Raw genomic sequence first — 21,455 nt, forward strand, 5'->3', positions numbered from 1 at the left:
GCAGAATAGCTTCTGAACAAACCAACATCAACTGTGCGCGCGCGCACACACACACACACACACACACACACACACACACACACACACACACACACACACACACACACACACACACACACACACACACACACACACACACACACACACACACACACACACACACACACACACGTCAGCTGGGTGAAATGTTTGGGTTGATGGTCTGACATTTCATGGTCATTATCCACCATTACACCCAGCAGGGGAGGACACACACACGGTGGGGGGAGTTGGTGGTGTTGAGCCATAATTTCAGCAGGCATGAGGGGGAAATGACGGCGGGGGTGGGAGGCAGGAAAGTGAAGCACAGTGATGCATTTCTAACATAAAAGGAGAAGAAAGATTACAGCTGTTGTTTGTTGGCCTTTTCACAGAAGAGCTGTGATTATGGGCAGTTATGACCGGAGGGGAGGGGGGGTTCCTCCACAGACGACCCAGAGGAGAGAGAAAACAACACAAAGGTTATCATGTGGAAGGAAACAGGAGGGAGGGAGGAAAATTAGAAAGAAAGAACGACCCCTTAGAGCAGAGGAGACCTGAGGTAAATGAGTTCCAGGTGAACCTGCAGAAGTCAAACTGCACCGGCAACTAAACTAAACGCTGTTCAAGCACTAAATAATTCACAGCGCTTGTTTTCGGTGCCGGGCTGCACATTTGGGAGGGGTTACCGCTGTCGGGACAGATCAGATCATCACGTCTGACAAGTGGTCCCCTCACAGGTGAAGCTCAAAGAAGCTGAAAGCTACCGAATACAGCAGAGAAAGGGTAACTCAGGTGTGCCGTGAGCTAAAATATAATTCTTCATTACGTATGATCGGTGTTTAAAGCTTCGTTTCATTATTTCCAGTCATATTGAAAAGGTAGATATTCATAATTAAAATACCTTAAACACAAAATTTAAGACATTTTATGGTAGAGTGACACAATAAAACATTTAACTCAGTTTTCCTCTATGTTAGTTTCATCTCCACAACAGTCCCAGGTTCTCCTTTAGTCCTGACTGTGGGACTGACTCACTTTTGGAGTGAGCCTCTAGTGGATATTAGAGAAACTACGGTTTTTGGTACTTGAGCCAACAAGCACGCCTCTGCTCCCATACATCATCATGTAATCAGCATGAGCCATTACATGGTTTCATGCACAGCACCAACTGTAAAAACTGGTTTTCCCAGGAAAGGCAGGAATTTGTGACTTTCTATACGTCATTTCTACGTCATGAATGTAAAGTTCTGTCGTTTTATTGGTATTTTAAGGTTTTTAGCACTGATCAAAGACAACTTGTTAATTTTGTTGTTCAAGTACCAATGACAATAAAGATATTCATTTCAATTCAATTCCTCAGACACTGAGAACTATGCACTTTTGGAAATGGAATTTTGATGTACATACTGTCTTTTTGCAAATTGTGCACAGTGTGCATTTTATTTTCATTTTTATTATAATTTATAAAAATGGGTGTATCTCAAAAACAAAGTTATGTGCACACTCAAAATAATGTTTTGTGATTTGAAAGGATTTTATGCAACTTTTTTCCTTTTATAATTTTTGTATCTATGTTCTGGGTAGTTTATTGCATTTTTTTATGTTTTTATTTAGTTACTATAAACTTACTACACACGCATTTTCAAAACTGGGGATATAAAGGATGTATTGATGCACAGGAAGTTGGGGAAAAAAGCACAAAGGCACTACAGGAGGTAAAAATGTAAAAACAAGCTCTGGAAGGTAATTTTAAAGTAGAAAAATAAATAATTAGGACCCAGTTTAAGACTTGAGAGAGAAAAACAAAAAAAAGGGCTACTCAAGTAGTTTGACTTGTGCTGGTACAGGTTTAAATATTGAAAAGCTAGTCTCCAGAAAGTCTCAAAAGAAACGCTGGACTCACTCTTTTTCACCATTATGACATTTAATGCCATCGTTCCCTGGAGAAGTCACTGTACGGTTGACCTGTGGGTCGTCTCCAGCAGAGTTTTAATTGGTCTGACTTGAGCCAGCAGCTTTGTGACTGAGATGACGTGTGTGTGTGTGTGTGTGTGTGTGTGTGTGTGTGTGTGTGTGTGTGTGTGTGTGTGTGTGTGTGTGTGTGTGTGTGTGTGTGTGTGTGTGTGTGTGTGTGTGTGGTGAATGATGCAAAGAGAAAATCATTATATGAGGAACATAAAGAGACATCTGAACTTCGTAGAAATGAAAAAATTAACATTTGACAAACCTCAGCTTCAGTCTAAGAAGGTTTAGAAAACAAATCTTTGTTTTGAGCAAAAACTAAATAAATAAATAAAAGTAGAATCAGGATTTACCACAAAGTGTTGAAAAGATTCCCAATCTGAATCAGATTGCTGAAAGTGACGTCAATGCGGAACCTCTATTATTTTAATGACCACCAGGGGGCGACTCCTTCGACTTCTATGGTCTTCTGTGACCTCTATGAACTTAATGGGCTCAGTCAGTAGTTTCAGGTCATAAACAGAACATCAAGTCATTTTGGTGGATATCAGGCTTGTCTGCTGTCCCCTGTTTCTAAGGCGCTGCAACAGTTTATATTTATATCTGCAGTTGTACTTGCAGGTGCTTTCAAAATATACTCACTACTCTTTATACTGTTGTATATGGGTTTTTGAGGACTCTCTTTAAAAAGAGATGCTAATCTCAATGACTTAAAGTAAACAGATTTAACAATAAATGTATAACGAAAACTATAATGAGGACCAAAGACGTGTACCTGCAAACGTGTGATCTGTTGCTCAGTGATCCGTCTTAAAAAGCAGCTTAAAACTTGTCATTTTAACAATATTTGTTTTGACATTTTTGCTGTATTGTCAAAATACAATTTTGCTTGCTTACCCCTTTACTGATCTAACATATTGAAATGTCTAGCATGTTAATTCAGCTAACAAATACAATCTAGACCATTATTCCCCACAGGTGGCTGAGAGTCAGGGTCTTTCCTTTGAATTTAATAAATACCAACAGCCTCACAGTGTGCAGAAAAAACAAGCGTTGCCTGCATTTGGATTGCTCAGGATCTGATGGTAAACAAATATTCCTGTATACACGCTACAGGTCAACCGTTATATGCACATTTCTTTGTTTTGTGCCTTTTTCTGTTTAACTTATTTCTTCCAGTGTGTTTGTGACTTTTAGTGGTCGTCCTCACCTTGTCAGCGTTGTCTGCAGCCAGCAGGTTGGTGGCAAGCGTCTGCAGTTTGTGTTGAGCCATGTTCTTCAGTGCGGCCAGGCTGCGGCGGGTCATCGCCTGTTTCAGGTTCACCGCCGAGTGGCTCAGAGCATCCACAGTAGCTGGAGCCAGCTCATCACAGGCATTCAGGATCTCTACTGCAGTTATTCCCATCACACAGCGGTCCAACGCTCCTGGAACCAAACCAGTAAACAAATCTGCCTCAGCCTCAGAAGACACAAGCTACACACAAACCAACAGTCTGATATTTTTTCACCCCCTGGTCCACCTGCAGGTGTACACCTGTGCACAGTAAACCTGAAATATATAGATTCACTGCTAACTTCTAATACATAAGTGCCTTGTTTTTTCTCATTGTGCCCATTCATTTCTCAATTAGACCAGCTAAAGATTTTGCATGGAAAGAAACTGCTAATTGGATGGTTTAAATTCCTTGTAGCTGCAGGTGTTTAGCACTCACTGTTTTAGTTGACTGATGGTACTCTATTAAATCCATCCATCCATTCTCTGCCGCTTATCCTTGTCAGGGTCACAGGGGGGCTGGAACCCATCCCAGCTGTCTAGGGCGAGAGGCAGGGTACGCCTATGGGCAATTTGGAGTTACCAATTAACCTATCCCCACTAACTGCATGTCTTTGAACTGTGGGAGGAAGCTGGAGTACCTGGAGAGAACCCCCACAAACACGAGGAGCACATGCAAACTCCACACAGAAGGACCCCGACCTGACAGTGGACCTTCTTGCTGTGAAGCAACAGTGCTAACCACCGTGCTGCCCCTCTATTAAATCCATAGGGTAGATATAGATAGCTCTAAACCTCAAGCTCTCAATTGCAGTACAGTCCTCAAAGGTTATTAGGTTAATTTGGTAGTAACACTCAGTTTAAACAACACAAGGATAATACAAAGCAATAAAAATCAAACACTGCAATCGTATGCAGTTTGAAAAAGAAAATTCTTGCAGTGTATTACAAGCCCTTTAACTAAATTTCGAATTTTAAAATGACAAACAGTCATAGTAGATCCATAAGTAAACAAAGGAGTTGTGTTTTAAGCAGACAGAAATAAAATAAAACTTTTACATGTAAAACAGTAAGTAAACCTAAAATATCTCAAGAGACATTTCAAGAGAAAAACATTCAATAGAAAGAGCCAGAGTTTTGTAAAACAATTTTCATCCTGCACTGACCTTTTTATCAGTAAATTGGAAACAGTGAAAAATGTCCAGTGTAATTTCCTTCAATACAAGATTGTATTAAAAGTATGTTTAAAAAAAAAAAAGCCTGTCATCTGTTGACCACCCAATCAATTAATTGAACCACTTGCACTCTAAAAGGTGATTTCATCTGAATAAACAGAAAATACGCTTCACACTGGATAAAACTAAAGCAATCCTGCACAGGTGGGTCTTAAGCTTCTTTTTAAAAAGAGACTTCTGCAAATTGGACCCAGCTACAGCCAACATTTCCCTGAGCTCAGAGACCCAGGAGCTACATATGATGGATGAAGCAGTTCATTAATACCAAGTAGAAATTTGACCATGAAGAGCTCCAATAGTGATCTCTGAAATCTTCAACTCAACCCTAAACTTTAAGGGTTTCCAACACACTTTGTTTGTGGGAAGCCCAATGGTTTTGATTCAACTTTGACAGAACAGTAGGTGGGGTTGTGCGTTGTGTTCTCAGGGCCTCAGAACTGCACTGAGCTCTGACCTCGACCCTGTACGACATCGTCAGGATGAACTGACACATCGATGGTTTTATCTCAGCCTCTCTCTCTCTCACTCTCTCTCTTCATTCTCATCACACAGACTCGCCTTCTGTTTCCATCAGTCTCCCTCCTCTTGCCCTTGCACTCTCCTTTTATTTATATCAATCTTCCAATCTCTCTCACACCATCTCAGACTCACAATCATTATCTATAGTCTCTTGAATATGATTCAGGTCACAGACGATCTTCTCCAGTGTAACAATTCTCCACCTTTATAGAAAGAGACGGGCTTTAGAGAGACATCATTAGCTGCAGACAGAGCTGACATCAGTATTGGCTCTGGTATTGAGTGAGAGGAGAAGTGGCACCATTATACCTGAGTGTGTATAGGTGTGTGTGTGTGAGTGATGAAGGCCCATGAGCCATGGCCCCATTACATGTCTAACGCCTGAGTACACACCTTCCTTAATTTCACACTTAGATACCCTGCAATTTCCCAGCACTACAGCTCATTCAGGTCACACACACACACACACACACACACACACACACACACACACACACACACACACACACACAAGGATGTAGCTGCCATGTTGACTTTTTGGAGCTATTGTTGGACGAGAGCCAAGTTATTGTTCAGCCAACACAAGCAAACCTGTTCATCAGGCACAAATACGAGTTTTGGGGGATTATTAGGTGGCTGTAGTTCAGGAGGCTGACCAGCTATCTACTAATCAGAAGGTTAGGGGCGATCGTGGCTCAAAGAGTTGGCAGTTCGTCTTGTAACTGGAAGGTTGCCGGTTCGAGCCCCGGCTCGGACAGTCTCAGTCGTTGTGTCCTTGGGCAAGACGCTTCACCTACCGCCTACTGGTGTTGGCCAGAGGGGCCGATGGCGCGATATGGCAGCCTCGCTTCTGTCAGTCTGCCCCAGGGCAGCTGTGGCTACCACTGTAGCTGCCTCCACCAGTGTGTGAATGAATGAATAGTGGAATTGTAAAGCGCTATATAAATGCAATCCATTATTATTATAATGTTGGTTGTGTTTGACTCTTTAGTCTGCATGGTAAAGTATCCCTATCCAATATACTGAGCTCCAAGCTGCTATCTGACATGTTTATTGGAATATGGATGTGAATCTTAGGAAAAGTGCTTGTATTAATTATTTGATCAGTGTATGAGGACTAACTGTTTTGAAGCCAGTGTCTAGTGGTCATTGGGGGAACTGCAGAGAGCACGCCCACCCCCACCCCCCTTAATGCATGCTTAGCATTAAGATTAGAAGTAGGAGGAAACTGCAAGCCTGAACCTTTCAGCCTTGGTAGCAGCTCGCAAAGGTTTTCCTTTGAGCTAACAAACAGGCTAATATAGAATATTATGATCGGTATCTTAACAGTCATAAGGTTTCCATGTTCTAGTACAGTGAAAACACCTCCTTCCTGGTCCTCTGGTTCTTACCTGTGTCCATCTGCCAGACGTACACAGAGCCGTCAGAGCAGCCCACCACCAGGTAGTCGTCTGCCGGGCGCCACTTGATGACTTGGATGGGGAAAAGGTGCCGCGACGCGAGCATGATGCACTTCCTCTCCCGGAGACTGAGCAGGCCGACAGAGTGGTCACTGGCCACCGAGCAGACGCAGTGCTGCACCCGAGTCTGCAGAGGAAACACAGCAGCAAGGTGAGGCATAGAATCTGAAGAAGTGCTTGCAGGTCACCGAGAGGTTAGCAGACAATAAGTCAGAGTAGAAACTCAATACGGCCTCTGAATCGTTTAACATTATTTTATTTTCAAGGATTTCAAAGCATTTAAAACCACTCAAGATGTCAGATTTGATTCAATTTAAATGGAATGACCCTTTTTAGTCATTAGTGACTGCACTGCTGCAAAGGTCTTCTGATCTCTGGAGTCAGATATCACTGGTTAAAAAAAGATATCTGCTCTCTATGACATCAAGTAGAGCCAAGAGTAGAAACAAACTATGTGAAACTGATTAGAGCATCCTGAAGCCTGAGCGTCCGCCTCACAGTTTACTTTAATATGAAGAACCAAATTGGAACAGGACATATGTGACAAGAAATGAGCAACAGTTACAATAGGTACCCTTTACTATTAAAAGAATGAGAAGAAGCCCATCTGATGTCTTCATTAAAGCTTGTGTGTGTAACAGCTCAGCCATTGTACTCAACAGCATTACTGTGATTTCCATGGCAGCAAAACATCTCTAACCATTTATTTTAATGTCATGTAAACAATACGAAGTCCTCTCTGTGTAGTTTCAGGTGGGCTTCTGAAACCACAACAGCACAAAGGTCTCAACTTATTTCCACAGTAATGATGACGACTGTAACCTCGTAACATTTAAATCTAATGTCAAACAGTGTTGCAGAGACGGCAGAACAAAGCCTGAAAGCAGACATAGACCCGTGCGGTGGCGGTCTTACGCTGCAGTTTTCTGGCGGAACGATGAGCTGCGTGATCTCCCCTCCGTGGACACAGAAGATGTGCTTCATCTCCCCGGTGAAAATGTCCCAGACAATGACGGAGAAGTCCACTCCCCCAGACACCAGCGAGCGCTGGTCGTAGCGTGGCGAGACCTGGTATGGGTACAGGACGCAGGTCACCTTGTTGCGGTGGCCTCGTAGGGTGCGGTGAGGCGGCCAGCCTGCAGAACAGACCGACACAAAGGTCAAAGGTTTTTAAAGTCAACTAAAACTAGAAATAGGCATGAAAATGAATCTTAACTGATGTAAAAGGAGTCAAATTGAAACAAAACTTCCCTGGATTTGTTAGTGTGTCTGTATAGTTTGTTTGTCTCACCTCTCCTGAGCATGTGCTCGCCCTGCAGCAGCTGGACGATGGCCGTCTGAGTGGCGGGAACGAGGATGATGCTGCCGTCTTCTCTCCCGCACACCAGGCGCCCCTGAGAGGGGATGTAGACGCTGGCCGTCACCTGAGGTGAAGCACACACACTCTCTTAGAGTTTCCCCACTGTGTAAACCCTATCGCACACGTGCTCACAAAAGAGGTTATTTTGGGGTCGTGTTGATGGACACAATAAAAGGACGTTCCCCACACACACACACGTTTGTTTTCATTTTTGAAAGTTTTCAACTCTGTGAGAATATTTTGAATCTTTAAAACAACTTCTTTTATAATTTAATGAGAACTTTTCTGTGTTCAGACCTTAATGGGTTCGTCTTTGCCTGGCAGGACGCTGAGCTGGTCAATGATCCCCGAGGACACTGGGGTCAGCTTATCAAATGCCTCCTGCAGGCTGATGGTGAATGACACCTGCAGCTCTGCAGTGATACAAACAGACAAAGGACTCGTTTAGAGATCAGCCTTCTGAAGGACTTGAGGATGAAGAATAAGCTCTCCAGAAAGTTGAACAATGCAATCAGGCATCTTGTAAAGGGGACCTATGCTGCTTTTCTTTTTTCTCTTCCACATTTTTCTTAAGAAAAGAAACTCTATGAATCAAGTTTTTCTGTTTGTTTGTATTTTTGGACCAACAGACTAAAAACAACCTCCGTTAGTACCAACTCGTTAACAATGGGCTGCTTTAAAGCTAAAAAAAAAAAAAAAAAAAAAAAGAGAGATCATCGTAACGTCATGCTGAGGTTTGAAGTTCAAGAAAAACAGCAAAGTTTTATGAAAAGACTTTTACCAGAGAAACCTCACCATCTTCCCCCCTTCCTTACCTGTGGAGGTGGACTGTGGCTGCAGAGGCGAGGTGTCCGGGATGCTCCACAGGGTCATTCTGCCCGCCGAGTCACCCTGGATCAGCAGCTTATGGAAGGGCTCCCTCCGGCTGAAGAAGAAGCGGGTCACAGGAGGGCAGATGAGGAGCTGGAGGAAGGCAGGAAAAAATACATGTCAACACCAACAAGATGTGATGCCTCAAAGCTCCCCGGTGACAGCTGGAAAACATCTTTAAAGGCTCTCCAATTGGCCAGAACACTTCCACCAATACTGGAATATGCTGAATTTGTAAGCTGAGCTTAAATTTAAGAGCCAAGTGAAGCTGAAATGGTTGGTTTTGCTCTCAGGTTGTCTTCAAACAACAACAACAACACACAGCAAACTGCAGAAAAGCAGAACCACACATCTCTGATCTACAAGCGCTCCAACCACTGTTTTTTTGTTTTGTTTTTTATTTTCTAACTCTGGGATGAAATAAGCCGAACTCATGGATGGCTGTCTCAGCGCCATCTCTTGGTTATATGAGAGCCTGATACAAGGCTCTGAAGTAAAAATTTGTAGAGCAGAGTAAAAGATGACATCAGTTTGGTTGAGTATCACCAAAAATCTGAGCAGATTCTGTTCCTTGGCTCAATAATTCTGGACATCAGGATAAAACTGACCTCTCCGGGAGAGAATAAACGCAACTAGAATCACACTTTAGCATTTCATACTATTTAAAAAAAAAATAAAAATCCAAAGGTTACTGAAAATGGTGGAGATGGGAGGAGGGCAGCAGAGCTTTTACTGCCTAAAAAACACAAGCAATCCACCGCTAACCAAAACTGGGCTGACTTACATCTATTATCAATACATGAAGTAATAAAGAGTGAAAACTAATTAATGTGACGAGCAGTGCGAGAACAATTCTCAGAGTGCAGTTTGGGGTGCTGGCAGGCGTGTGGGGGGGGTTGCGATGATGAAAGCCGGTGAACCTGCGGGCGTAGCGTCACTGCGTAATGGCTGAGGGGGTGAAGAACGATCAGTTAGTTCAGCTCATCTGAGCGCTGTGGACGAGCAGTGAGGGTATGCAAAGTGCCACCAAATATCACACAAACACACACAAACCAAACCACATCTTTCACTAAAGATGCAAACAATTAAACAGCAAGGAGAGTTTAAGTTTTCAGCAAAAACCACCAGAGAGGAAGCAAGAAAAACAGAGACGGGACACCCACCCACTGCACCTCATTCATCTGGATAACTAGAAACACAATATTCAGAGTTCTGTGACGTGTAACCTGAATTTCTTTTAACCTATTTTAATATTTAATGCAAAAAGAAAAAGTGAGCAAAACTGTACAGAATTAATGCCACTACTAAAAAAATTTATTTGTAAATTCTAAATTAAAGGCCAACCAGGAAAGAGAATTTTAGACCAAGGATGATGGAAAAAAAAAAAAAAAGCTTTGGAAATTTGGCCATGAAAATCAAAAATCTGATTTTAGTTTAGAAAATCTCTCGTTCTAGATCAACTTCATTCTTTCAGAATGACACTTTTCATTGTGGCTGACCTGACAAATGTCACCTGAGCAACACAATATTATTTACAGTAAATAACTTATTATTACATCACATTAAATATTATGTCACACCAGATGAATATAAAATTACATTTTATATTTGGATTATTTATTTAGCTGGTGGTGATCATAGGAAGTCGGCCCTAGCGCTGGAGCTCACGCTGGCTTTGGTTATGTTTGCGAGTTCTGTGCACCATATTACAATTATGTGTCACATTTTTTAAAAAGCATTATTGTAAAAGTACCAAAAATTGGTATTCACTTCAATGAAATGTTTCGCATTTGATGTGGACCATGGCCATCTTTTCCATTATGCCAAGATAATAACCACCTTTTTGCTGTGTTATCGAAAATGTAGACATATAAAAGAAAACAAAGACATTTGTCAAATAAAGGACATTGGTAATTATAGCAACCACTCTGTAGCTTCCCTAACAGGGGAAAAAAGCTGTTCCCATGAAAGCTAAATATCTTTTTTTTTATTATTTATCAACACCTCACAAATAACGTAGAGTTTTTGGCTATTTGACTGTGGCTGACCCATTGTGCGCCTTTGGTTTGTTATGACCTCCGGGACTCAGCGGGTCATTATTTGCTTAGAAAGCAGCTTGGGGGACTTTGCATGCATCTTCATCAGCATGAAGACAGATGAGGAGGGTGATGGTGCTTTTGGAGGACAAGTTTTGCTTTAGTGGGAGGAGAGCGTGAAACCAGGTGAACCAGAGTGAGTTCAGTCCATCAGTTGGTTAGGCAGGAAGGAAAACAAAGAGCGGAGCAAACAAAAACAGGCAGTTCACTCAAATAGTCATCAACTCAGCAGCTCACTCTCAAAACAACTAATTACCTCTTACAAGCAAAACAGCAGCCGTCAGTGGTTTGTTTTCCTAGCAAACTTACAGATATTACCATATTTCTAGCATTTTCTATTATGATGGCGTTCCTCAAGGACTCATTCTTGGACCACTGCCATTTTATGTACAACCTAAGCCACAGCTTCACTGACATCAGGAATTAGTCTACGCTTTCAAATATATAAAATATAAAATTCAGTATATTCTTCTGATAAACAAAGTCCTGAATGATCAGGTCCCATTACATCTTACAGGCCTCGTATAGACCCACAGTATCCCAACACTCTCAGTCACTCTCAGACTGCAGATTTAAAAGTGTTTCCTAGATTTTCCCCAAGTAAAATGGCACATCAGGATCATCTGGGTTTTTTTGGAAACATCTGCCCACCACGCACCACATCACTATGTCAACAAGCCAAACTTCACTAACCAATCAAAAGCATTTGTCTTAGTGGTGCCTAAATGTTTGCTTTCTTTTAAGAACTGAAGGCACATTTGAACCCGGAAATGGCTACAGCAATCGGAGACCTGCACCTCCATGATCCTGGAAGAAAAAGCAGTTCTTCCTCTCCACTGTTGCCAAGTGTTTGGTCATAGCAGATGTTCTGATTGTTAAGGTTTTCCCTCTAATAGTGTTGGGTCTTTACCTAGTGTTTAAAGGACTTTTGCACCCCCTGATGACATGGGATGGTGTGTTTTTACGGCTGAAAAGTGTGAGCTGAAGAATGTGAGCCACTGAGCTGACATCAACACTTTCACTGCTGTTCTCACAGTTCGCTCTTCTCACCTGGTTGTCACTTTCTGGATGAGCTGCAAAGTCCCAAAGTCAGTTTGTAAATGCTCCAAGCATTTCAAAATAATATCTTTTTGACCCCACCTGGACCCTAAGAATAATTTATATCACAAATTAGCTCGAAAGAAAGATTAATCGAGCATTTTTCAGCTCTGGCTTCTCCAAAGTAAGGAATACAATTCTAAAAACTCTTATTTTGCCTCTTGTAGCTTTTGCAGCTTAGCCATGACAGTGAAACCTTCTTCTTCCTGCCTTCGCTTTCACCATGTATTTTTCTTGGGCTTACAGGTGCCTCTAGAGGCCGGTGGTGGAATAACGGCTCTGGGATGTAGAGCTCCAAGTCGTACCCGCTGGGAGGGAAGCACTTCACCTCCAAAACCATCTCTTCCTCCTCACCTCCCTCTCCTTCCCTCTGAGAGGAGCGAGGGAGGGAGCATAAGGTAGAAACAGCAAAAGTAACAAAAAAGGCACAGACAACACATTAATACCAACAAGACGACAAATTATAAATACACACATGAAAAAAAACTGAGGAAATTAAACCAGAAAGGAACAGAACACAGAGTCAGGTTCATGCACACGGATCAAGATGAGACCTTTCATTTACATTTCCCGCAGCGGTTTCAAATTAAAAGCTTTAAAGGAATAAAGTGGAAACAGGGATGAGCTACCGCCTGGAACAACAGGTCATATCTGCAACTGTTGTTGGACCTGATCTCTGCTGGCTTTTTTGTAATCTTGAATACACGACCAGGTGTACTAATCCAGGTGCATGAAGTGAACCTCACATAGAATAAATCATATAGACAAGACAAAGCAGCCTGAAGACTTCAAGAACCACATTTATCAATATTATTGCAGAGTAGACAGCTAGTACAACGTTAGGTTGGCTTTACATAGCTAAAAGCAGGACAGGCCTGCTGGTTTGCTGCACAATAAGGTTACAGGTTTGCTGACTTACCGACTACTGAAAGTTAATGTGAATAACTGGAGTTCATAACTTTTAGTTGTGAAAATACATTTCCTGATGGAGGCTCAATGCTGAAATGCAGTATAAAGTTTTTAGCTTAAACATGTCTTAATAATAATAATAATAATAATAATAATAATAATAATAATGTTGTTTTACCTGTGTTATTCTCAAACTGTGTTTAGGATCTCATTCACTCACTTCTCAAAGTTTTTTAAACTAATCAAATGACGCCCCCGTCAAGTCTATTCTATTTATAGCCTATAAACCATTTAAAGAACAGAGGCTGCCTTATAAGTTCAAAGCATCGGTATCAGTAGCTATATCTGCAACACTAGCCCTGTATTTACTTGGTATGAAATCATTGAATCTCCCGTCTTCCTCCCTGCGCATGCAATCTGAGGCGGATGGAGGACTCACCTGTTTGTCTGAGCGGTCAGCGATGCTGTACACCAGCGGAGGGATCGAACCTTCTTTGGTTTTCCCAACATCACTGCGGAAATGCTCACTAGCAGGCAGGCAGCTAAGAAACACAAAGACATGTTTAGGTTAAATTGTCATGACGATGAACCTGTCTTTTTCCTGCAGTGATGACAGATGAGCGGCAGGCTTACCTGGCTGGCAGCTTGTAGATGTAGCTGCAACCATCCTCGGTCCAGATGATGACTTTGTCCGCGGCGATGAACTCACCTCCCGTCCAGGACTGGTCGTTGTCGTTGGACACCGAGCAGAGCAGGGAGTAATCGCCCGCATCAAACACCTGAAACAGACAAAAATTCATTAACATAACCATCTGTCCAGGCCAAGACTTCAGACTGCTGTGTGATGATATTGTAGAGAACCATCAGCACTCCTCTGTGGTAGCAGGGCTGGAAAATCATCAAAATCCTCAGTGTATGTTTAGCTCAGTGGATGAGCAGTTTTTAATACTCTGAACACACAAGCCTTAATCAGGGTGTTAATTTCACACATTTCAAACAGAGAAACACCAGTCAAAGTCTCATAAGTGTAACGTGTGACTCAAATACAGTGGTCCCTCGCTATAACGCGGTTCACCTTTCGCGGCCTCGCTGTTTCGCGGATTTTTTGTGTGCAAATCTTATGGCTGTTTCTTTGTTTTTGTTTTCTTTCTTGGGGGGGGGGGGGGGGATAACAGCGCATTGTGTGCTGCGTCCGGATCGGCTGTAGACCATAGTCAATCTCCTCCATGCCGTGTCTCCTGTCCAGTACAGAATGTGTTCAGCTTGTCAAATTTACATAAATCTGCGATCGCTAGCAGTGTGAGTGAAGTGCTGTACTGCATGTTTGTATGTTGTATGCATGTTTTCTCCCCAACAAACACAACAATGTCGACAAAATGTTGCTAACCATCGCACAAAAAGTTGGAATTCTGGACATGCTAAAGGAAGGTAGAGGTTACCGTGTTTTTTGGATTATAAGGCGCATTAAGCGAAACAAAACAGCAAAGTGAGTCAAGCTTTAATCAACTCATTCTTCTTGTTTCCTCTATAATACATGACTTATTTTTCTACGAAGGTTTGAACTTTGAGAGTGTTTAAACAGGAGAGAAAAGTGTGAAAATGTTCATGTCTGTCTGAGAAAAGTGTATAAAGTGTGTAGTGAGGGGTTCTACAGCCTTAAAACGTCTATAATAATTGTAATAAAGCTGGATACTTCTCGGATTTCACCTATCGCGGGTTACTTTTAGAATGTAACACCTGAGATAAATGAGGGACCACAGTACAGAGTTTTTCCTGGTTTCTTTTGGATGCACTTCCAGCGGAATAAAAGAGGTTTACCAGCAGATTATAATCAAGTATGACAACATTTTATACATTTCCTAAATCACCACCTTAATACATGCGCAGTTGACACAAAGTTTGGTTAAATCATTGGCTTTAGTAGGGTATGACTTAAAAAGCTGCACATATAAAACTCATTTCTCTGTACAACAGGTACACTGCACTGCTCCAACAGCAGGTGGAGCATACCATAATGATTTACCCAGTAAGAAGTAAACCATCTTCATAGTATAGAAAACCCAAGGGTAACCCTCGAGTTACCTCCTACATAGTACAGGCTTCATGTGACTGGCTTAAATGGTATTACATGATAACCTTTCTTTCACTCTACCAACTTTGTTCAATCTATTTTGATCAGTTTAAAATAGGTAACCAGACACAGGAGCATTTCATCATGCTCAATCACCACTGTGACCATCATGCCAGCAAGAACAACCCCCGAGTGGTTCGTGCAGGTTCTTACCCTCCAGTATTTGGAGCACACGACCAGCAGGCTGCTCTGAGTGAAGGTGCAGAAGGAGATGCTCTGGCAGCCCTGACAGTAGATCGGTTTGGACTCCTCTTCAAACACAGGGTCCAAGTCCTGAAAAAACAGAAAAAGAAATTACAAGTTAGATCCTGAGCAGAGCCATGCATCGATGCTGGAGACACAGAAAAGAAGTATTTTTTTCCTTGATTTTTAAACAACCTCCTGGGCTGAAGTGCCAAAAGTTATAGTTCCTCTAACGTCCACTTGAGGCTGGCTCCAAAAGTGAGCGACTCTCCACAGACTCATGTTTAAATGTCCAACTTTATATCAGAAATAAACATGTTTAGACTATTGACACTCCTCCATCAGATTATAATACTTTAAAATTAGGGGTGCGACAGGTATGCTGAAACAGACTCTAGTAAACTTGTTAGGCCTGACCTCCACTAAATGCTGGTACCTTTTTAAAGCTGTCCAGAAACCAGTGGGTGACATCAAGCTGGCCACATCTATCTTTTGTATACAGTCTATGATATTCTAATCTAAGTAGGACTGGGGAGGTCTGTGTTTTCTTCTTTACTTTATTTACAGCTTCATTTACGATGGTGTAACTGAAGCCTGATGCGCGTTTTAATAAACACCTGTATGGAGGTGTACCTGCATTCTGCTGACCTCAGGTGTTATGATCCAGACCTTCAGGATGCCCGTCACTGACACCGCCACAACCGTGTCCTCTGCACAGAGACAGAACATAGCTTATTCACAAGTACAAACATGAAGAAGTCCACAGCGATGATGTTTTGTGCAGGGCAGTCTGCAAGCTAACATTCAAAGCAGTGAACCTGAGGGAAACTCTCACCTTGTGTGCGGTGGGATCGGATGATGCTCATAGAGCTAATCCAGTCAGGAGAGATTTTAGACACCAGCGAGTACAAGACCTCCAGGCTGGTGGCATCCACCACCAAGATTTCTGGGTAGTGGCCATTACAGAGGAGACGCCCCTCCCTCTGAGTGCCGATGGTGAACTGGTAGTACTGAAGAGGAGGCAGAGAAGGAGGGGAGTGAAGATGAAATGATCTGGATTAAAGGTCTTTTCAATCACCTTGTGGTTTAATTTTGGTCTCTACTTTTTCCTGAAGGTAACATTAGGCTTTTGTGTGCTGGTTAAATACTTTTCACCTTTTTTTTTTCCCACCTGAGCTTTTTTCCCCTTTTTTCAGGGAAAAGGGAAATACACCTTAAAGCTTAGGGAAAGAGCACAACCATTCCCTTTGTATGCTCTCATTATGAAAACCCTACAGTAAACACTAGTTTACAATAGTATTGGGAAGCTCATCTGTAACCGGAAGATTGCCGGTTCGATCCCCCAGCTCTCTCTGTCCTGGTCGTTGTGTCCTTGGGCAAGACGCTTCACCTACCGCCTGCTGGTGTTGGCCAGAGGGGCCGGTGGCGCGATATGGCAGCCTCGCTTCTGTCAGTCTGCCCCAGGGCAGCTGTGGCTACAACTGTAGCTGCCTCCACCAGTGTGTGAATGAATAGTGGCATTGTAAAACCGCTTTGGGTGCCTAAAAAAAGCACTATATAAATGCAATCTATTATTATTATTATTATTATTACCATAAAAAAAGAAGCCAAGTAGAAAACACCTGACATAATTAACCAATCAGACTGTATTTGGGTTGAATAAATAAGGCGAGGCTGAATCAGTGCTATGCAAATGTACTGTTTAACATCTTGATGTCTGATGATCATTCACTGCATACGTGTGTGTGTGTGTGTGTGTGTGTGTGTGTGTGTGTGTGTGTTACCTGTATGCCAATGTGAGCGCATGCCAGCTTTGTGAACTCAATACAGCGTCCATCGTTCACGTCCCACAGACACATCTCCCTGTAAGGTCAAAAAGCTGCTGTCACACATTAATGTACTTTGAAGAGCTTCCTCATACACAGAAGCCTAATCTGTTTTAAGCTAATTATGGTTGTAGTAAAATGGACTGCATTCTTTTAGAAAACCACAGTGGTTGCAGTACATGAGATGGTCCCTTTCGTACACTAACAATGCCTCATCTCAAAAACATCCAGCTCTGAAAATGACTGGACGTGAAGTCAGGCAGTCTAATACACATTTACCACTGATGTGCTGTCCTGCACCAGTGCCTTCCTCTCAGACTTTTTCACATTTCTCACACTTATGCATTTGTTGGAATTTGGCTCAGAGCTGGCTTAGAAGCTATGCTTTAAAAAAATTATTTATATGTTGTAATGACTTATTTCATTGTTTTTAAATTTTATGCATCACCCTGTCCAAACTAAACCTCCTACAACAAATCATCACAGCAGAAACACAACGGCAACTTCATTTAGGACAGCTATAACGCTTATTTAATCAAAAAAGGCAAGCAGCAACCTCTGAGACTGAGAAATAAATCCAAAGAGTGCAGTTCCTTTTATGTCCATAAGTGAGTCAGTCGCTTATAGACTCCCATATTAAAAGACCCAAGTTTACAGGACTTTACAGACTGTTACAGAGAACAGTTTCTGCCTCTATAGAGAGCTTTATCTTTTATAGGGATCACAGTACACCCATCTGTTAACAGGTCATTAACAGATCAGTGTGTTATTGATCTATTAACAGATGCACGTGTCTGCCAGTTCCATCTGTAAAAGCCTCGTACTCCACCCTTTCATCCAAATATGTGGACTTCTGGCTCCAATAAACCAAAAAGCAAAAGGTAATAAAGTCTCAGTATAGGACAAATAAATGGACCACATTAGAGTCCCAAAACCTGTCGTTTATACAGTTTATGTCTGTAACATGTAACCACTATACGGGCATAACAATTAGGGCAGATGTGACACATATTTAGGATGAAAAGGCTCAAATTTAAATACCAGTCTTCAGAGTTTATTCCCAAAACTATTCTGACAAATCTTTCCGCAACTGAGCCTCAGCACTGAAATGAAAATACTTTAAGACACAAGTTAAAAAATAAAAATCACAAGAAAAGAAAGGTGTACACACAGCGACTGTACATACAACCCACATGAACGTGTTATATAAAAGTTAGCAAAAAGAAGTCTCATGGAAGCACGCTTCACGATTGCTCACCCGCTCTCAGATGCACTGACGATGTACTGTTTGTCGCTGCATGCACTCGCTTTAGACAGGCAGGTGATGGAGGCTGTGTGACCAAACAGCATTGCCCTGGGACAAATCTGAGCAGGAAACATAAGAGAGGAGCAGAGTGTTTGATGAGAGGAGGAGAAGAAGCAGACTGAATAAAGCTGGAGCACAAACACTCACCTCCAGCTCAGGCGTCATGTCCCAGAGACAGATCTGTCCATCGTGGCAGCCGGTGATGATGGTGCTAAAGTCATCCATCACCAGCAGACTGCTGATGCAATGTGTGGGAGCTGTGCGGCCCCAGAGCACTATGGGTAGAACCAAGTTGTTCCCCGACATTATGGTGAGGTGTCTAGAAACAGAGGAAACAATGAGGCTTCAGTGTGGCAGAAGTCTGCCTTAGCTTAATGGTTTTAGCAACATTTACATGTTTGAATGACTTCGTGGGTAACAGCAACCTGGAACAGTTTTGATTGGTGCATTTTGGATCTCATGCTCATGCACAACAATCAGGAGGAAGTTTGATTTTACTCCAGCAAATAAAGCTGATTATCTAAGGACACAATCAGAACCAGGATTAAATCTCAAACAGCTAAAATACTACTGAAATGATCATTTATGACCCATTTCACATGGGAATACCTTTTTAAACTTGTCAAGTTTAAAAAATTGTTCTGCGGGAACAAATCTTTGAGTGTGTTTATATTTACAGTCCAAATTGTAATAAGTTACTAAAGCAGTGAGATAAATCTACCCAAGCACACCCTGCGATCTCTGCAGCTCTCCCTCTGCAGGTATCACTGCTAGAAAGCCTGAGGATGGCTGCTGTCAGTCTGAAGAAAGGTTTGCAACAAATATGAAATTTAGATTTAAAGATAACAGTTCGTATGCAGACAGACAGCTTCCAGTTTAGCATTGTTCTGTAGCAGGTCTGCACAATAAATATAATTTTAATCTGAAATCATAACTTTGGTTTCCCACAATGAAATGAATACGATCAAGTGATAATTAAAAAATGCTTGCTCTGCCAACAAAACAAGCTGTGTGGTGCAGTGAGCTTCAAGTTTTCTGGATTAGTCTGTAAGAGCAACACTCCATTAAAAGACGGAAAAACAACAAAACTCAAACATGTGACAACAGAAGGTGAAGAGTTCATCCCTCAGTGCAGATCATTATCATACTCCGGATATTCTGCAAGTGATGTGACTCAAGAACAAATCTTATGCAAAGAGCGCTGGAGAGTTTTCCTTTAAACAACAACTCAAAAAACACAATACAGAGACCCAACAAAATCATGATAAAAATAACAACAATCATGCAGAACAACACATATAAGAAGTCAGCAAGAATGACTGTTAAAAAAACCACAACTTCAGTTAAGCAATAACAGGGCAGGAAGTTTGATTCTGCCTTGTAAAGTGACATTTTATTTACATCCTTTTGATCGCCATTAAATCATTTATTGATCCATAAACAGAGCCAATGTCATCCTGGAGGAGACCACATGTTTAATCACGTGAGGCAAATCAGGCAATCATTCCAATCAGCATTAGTATTGATTGCAGTGACCCTTAGCTCCAAGGTGACAAGATTACTCAAAAGCAACAACAGAGCCTCCTGATACTCTCACTGTGGGAGCTCAAGAGTTCAGGACTTTGGACCAGCACACTCACAAAGTTAAACCATGCTGGAGTAGTGAAAACTAGGACCATTCATCCCCACTCATCATTTACTCATCCCCACTAAAGAAAAACTGAGGTGCAAACCAAAGCTGTGGCTCAAAAATTAACGAACGAATGAATCTGTGGTCCAAAATCCTGAGGTAAGTACTTAAACAGAGGCATGAACCCAGAAACTCATAAACCAATCTACAAATTAAATGGTGGCCCAAAACCTGAAGTAATGAGGTTGTACAAAGGAATAAATAAAACTGTGGCACAAATATCAGGATACAAATTGCAGTCATGGCTCAAAAAACCATGCTTCATGGGAAACTATTAAGCTGCTGTTGCCCAGGACACGAGAGATGTTCAGGAAGACCTCCTCCTACAAGTGCAGGTTCTTCATGATGCTTTCCACCAGGTCAGCCATGGGTATACCGATAGTGAGCTTGATAACCAGAAGGACTTGGAAACTGAGTTACTAAGAGTAACTCCCGAGTGGGAAGTGAAACTCTGGCATTAACCCAAACAGTGGCCCCTGAAACGCGATCAGAAACGTTTTCACAGGCAGTACAGCCACGTGCTCACTTTACATCATATTTCTGCTCCTCTACTACTGAGAGTCAAAAAGGTTAATCCAGCTGCTCCAGTCCGACACAAACACACCATCAGTCTCAAGACAGTCACCCACACACAAAAGAGCAATAAAGCCAGACAAATAACACACACACAACGTAAACGTAATTAAGCCATCATCAGTAACCTTGGTGTCACTCGGGTTTAAAACTAACACGTTTGGATAAAACGGAGATGTTTAATCCAAGGCTAGCTATTAAGCTGGCAGCTGGAAAAATACCAGCAGCGGACATTTGATCTTAAATCTACCCATGAGTGATTAAAAGGATGCTGCACACCAGCTGCGCAATGATGTCTGAGACGCTGAGGCTAAACTACACCTGCAATGTCGGGACTTCCAGGTTAGCAGCGCAGCTAACGGAACCAAAACAGCGCTAAAACGTCTTTTACTCACCAAAAGCAGCGGCCTACTGGAACATTTCCCACTAACAGTGGGGCTGAGTGGTAAACGGTTCCCTCTGTGGGAAAATAAAACGCAGGAATACCCTTTTCTTGACTCGTTTCGTCTGTTTGTCCTAAAGACGCTCAGAGATGCTCGGTCAGCTGACCATAGGACGACCGAGGAGCCGCATCCGGTAAACGGTTTTCAAAATAAAACAAAATGCGCAGGGAATTCGTTATAAGTTGTGGCTCCTAAAATGCAGAAATCCACAAAAATCAGCGGAAAACTATAACCGGGTGCAAAAATAAAATACAATGAAATGGCTAGATGTGATATCATCGTGCCACACCTAAAAACAAAATTTTAAAGAAACACTTTTTTAAATAACTAAAATAATGCAAAGTTTGACAGCGATATGGAGCCTTAAATACAACAACACAGCAAAATGATAGTAATAATTAAAATACCACTAAATTATAGAGAATAATGTATTTAGTTTCAATCTCAGTTTAATTTGTAAATATTATATACAATACAATACAATAGCTCTTGAATTTAAT

General features: G+C 41.9%; 1 protein-coding gene across 2 annotated transcripts in view; it reads right to left on the reverse strand.

The window, feature by feature from the left end:
• wdr7 (WD repeat domain 7) overlaps positions 1 to 21,083 on the reverse strand; it is a 101,772-nt gene extending 80,689 nt beyond the window's left edge. The window contains exons 1-15 of one of the 2 annotated variants that reach the window (XM_082538291.1): positions 20,908 to 21,083; positions 18,397 to 18,568; positions 18,202 to 18,308; positions 16,902 to 16,980; positions 15,953 to 16,127; positions 15,766 to 15,827; positions 15,088 to 15,207; positions 13,437 to 13,582; positions 13,243 to 13,345; positions 8,646 to 8,793; positions 8,128 to 8,243; positions 7,762 to 7,894; positions 7,386 to 7,606; positions 6,402 to 6,597; positions 3,194 to 3,408 (exon numbers count right to left, since the gene is read on the reverse strand). In XM_082538291.1, the coding sequence (XP_082394417.1) occupies positions 3,194 to 3,408; positions 6,402 to 6,597; positions 7,386 to 7,606; positions 7,762 to 7,894; positions 8,128 to 8,243; positions 8,646 to 8,793; positions 13,243 to 13,345; positions 13,437 to 13,582; positions 15,088 to 15,207; positions 15,766 to 15,827; positions 15,953 to 16,127; positions 16,902 to 16,980; positions 18,202 to 18,308; positions 18,397 to 18,555 (1,980 nt within the window). In that variant the 5' untranslated portion in view covers positions 18,556 to 18,568; positions 20,908 to 21,083. Of the gene's footprint in view, positions 1 to 3,193; positions 3,409 to 6,401; positions 6,598 to 7,385; positions 7,607 to 7,761; positions 7,895 to 8,127; positions 8,244 to 8,645; positions 8,794 to 13,242; positions 13,346 to 13,436; positions 13,583 to 15,087; positions 15,208 to 15,750; positions 15,828 to 15,952; positions 16,128 to 16,901; positions 16,981 to 18,201; positions 18,309 to 18,396; positions 18,569 to 20,907 lie in introns of both variants that reach the window. The other variant, XM_082538290.1, reaches the window with a different exon arrangement.
• Positions 21,084 to 21,455: the final 372 nt, after the last annotated feature.

This window comes from Aulonocara stuartgranti (assembly GCF_965226115.1).
Source record: "Aulonocara stuartgranti genome assembly, chromosome: 7".
NCBI classification, from domain to species: Eukaryota; Metazoa; Chordata; class Actinopteri; order Cichliformes; family Cichlidae; genus Aulonocara; species Aulonocara stuartgranti.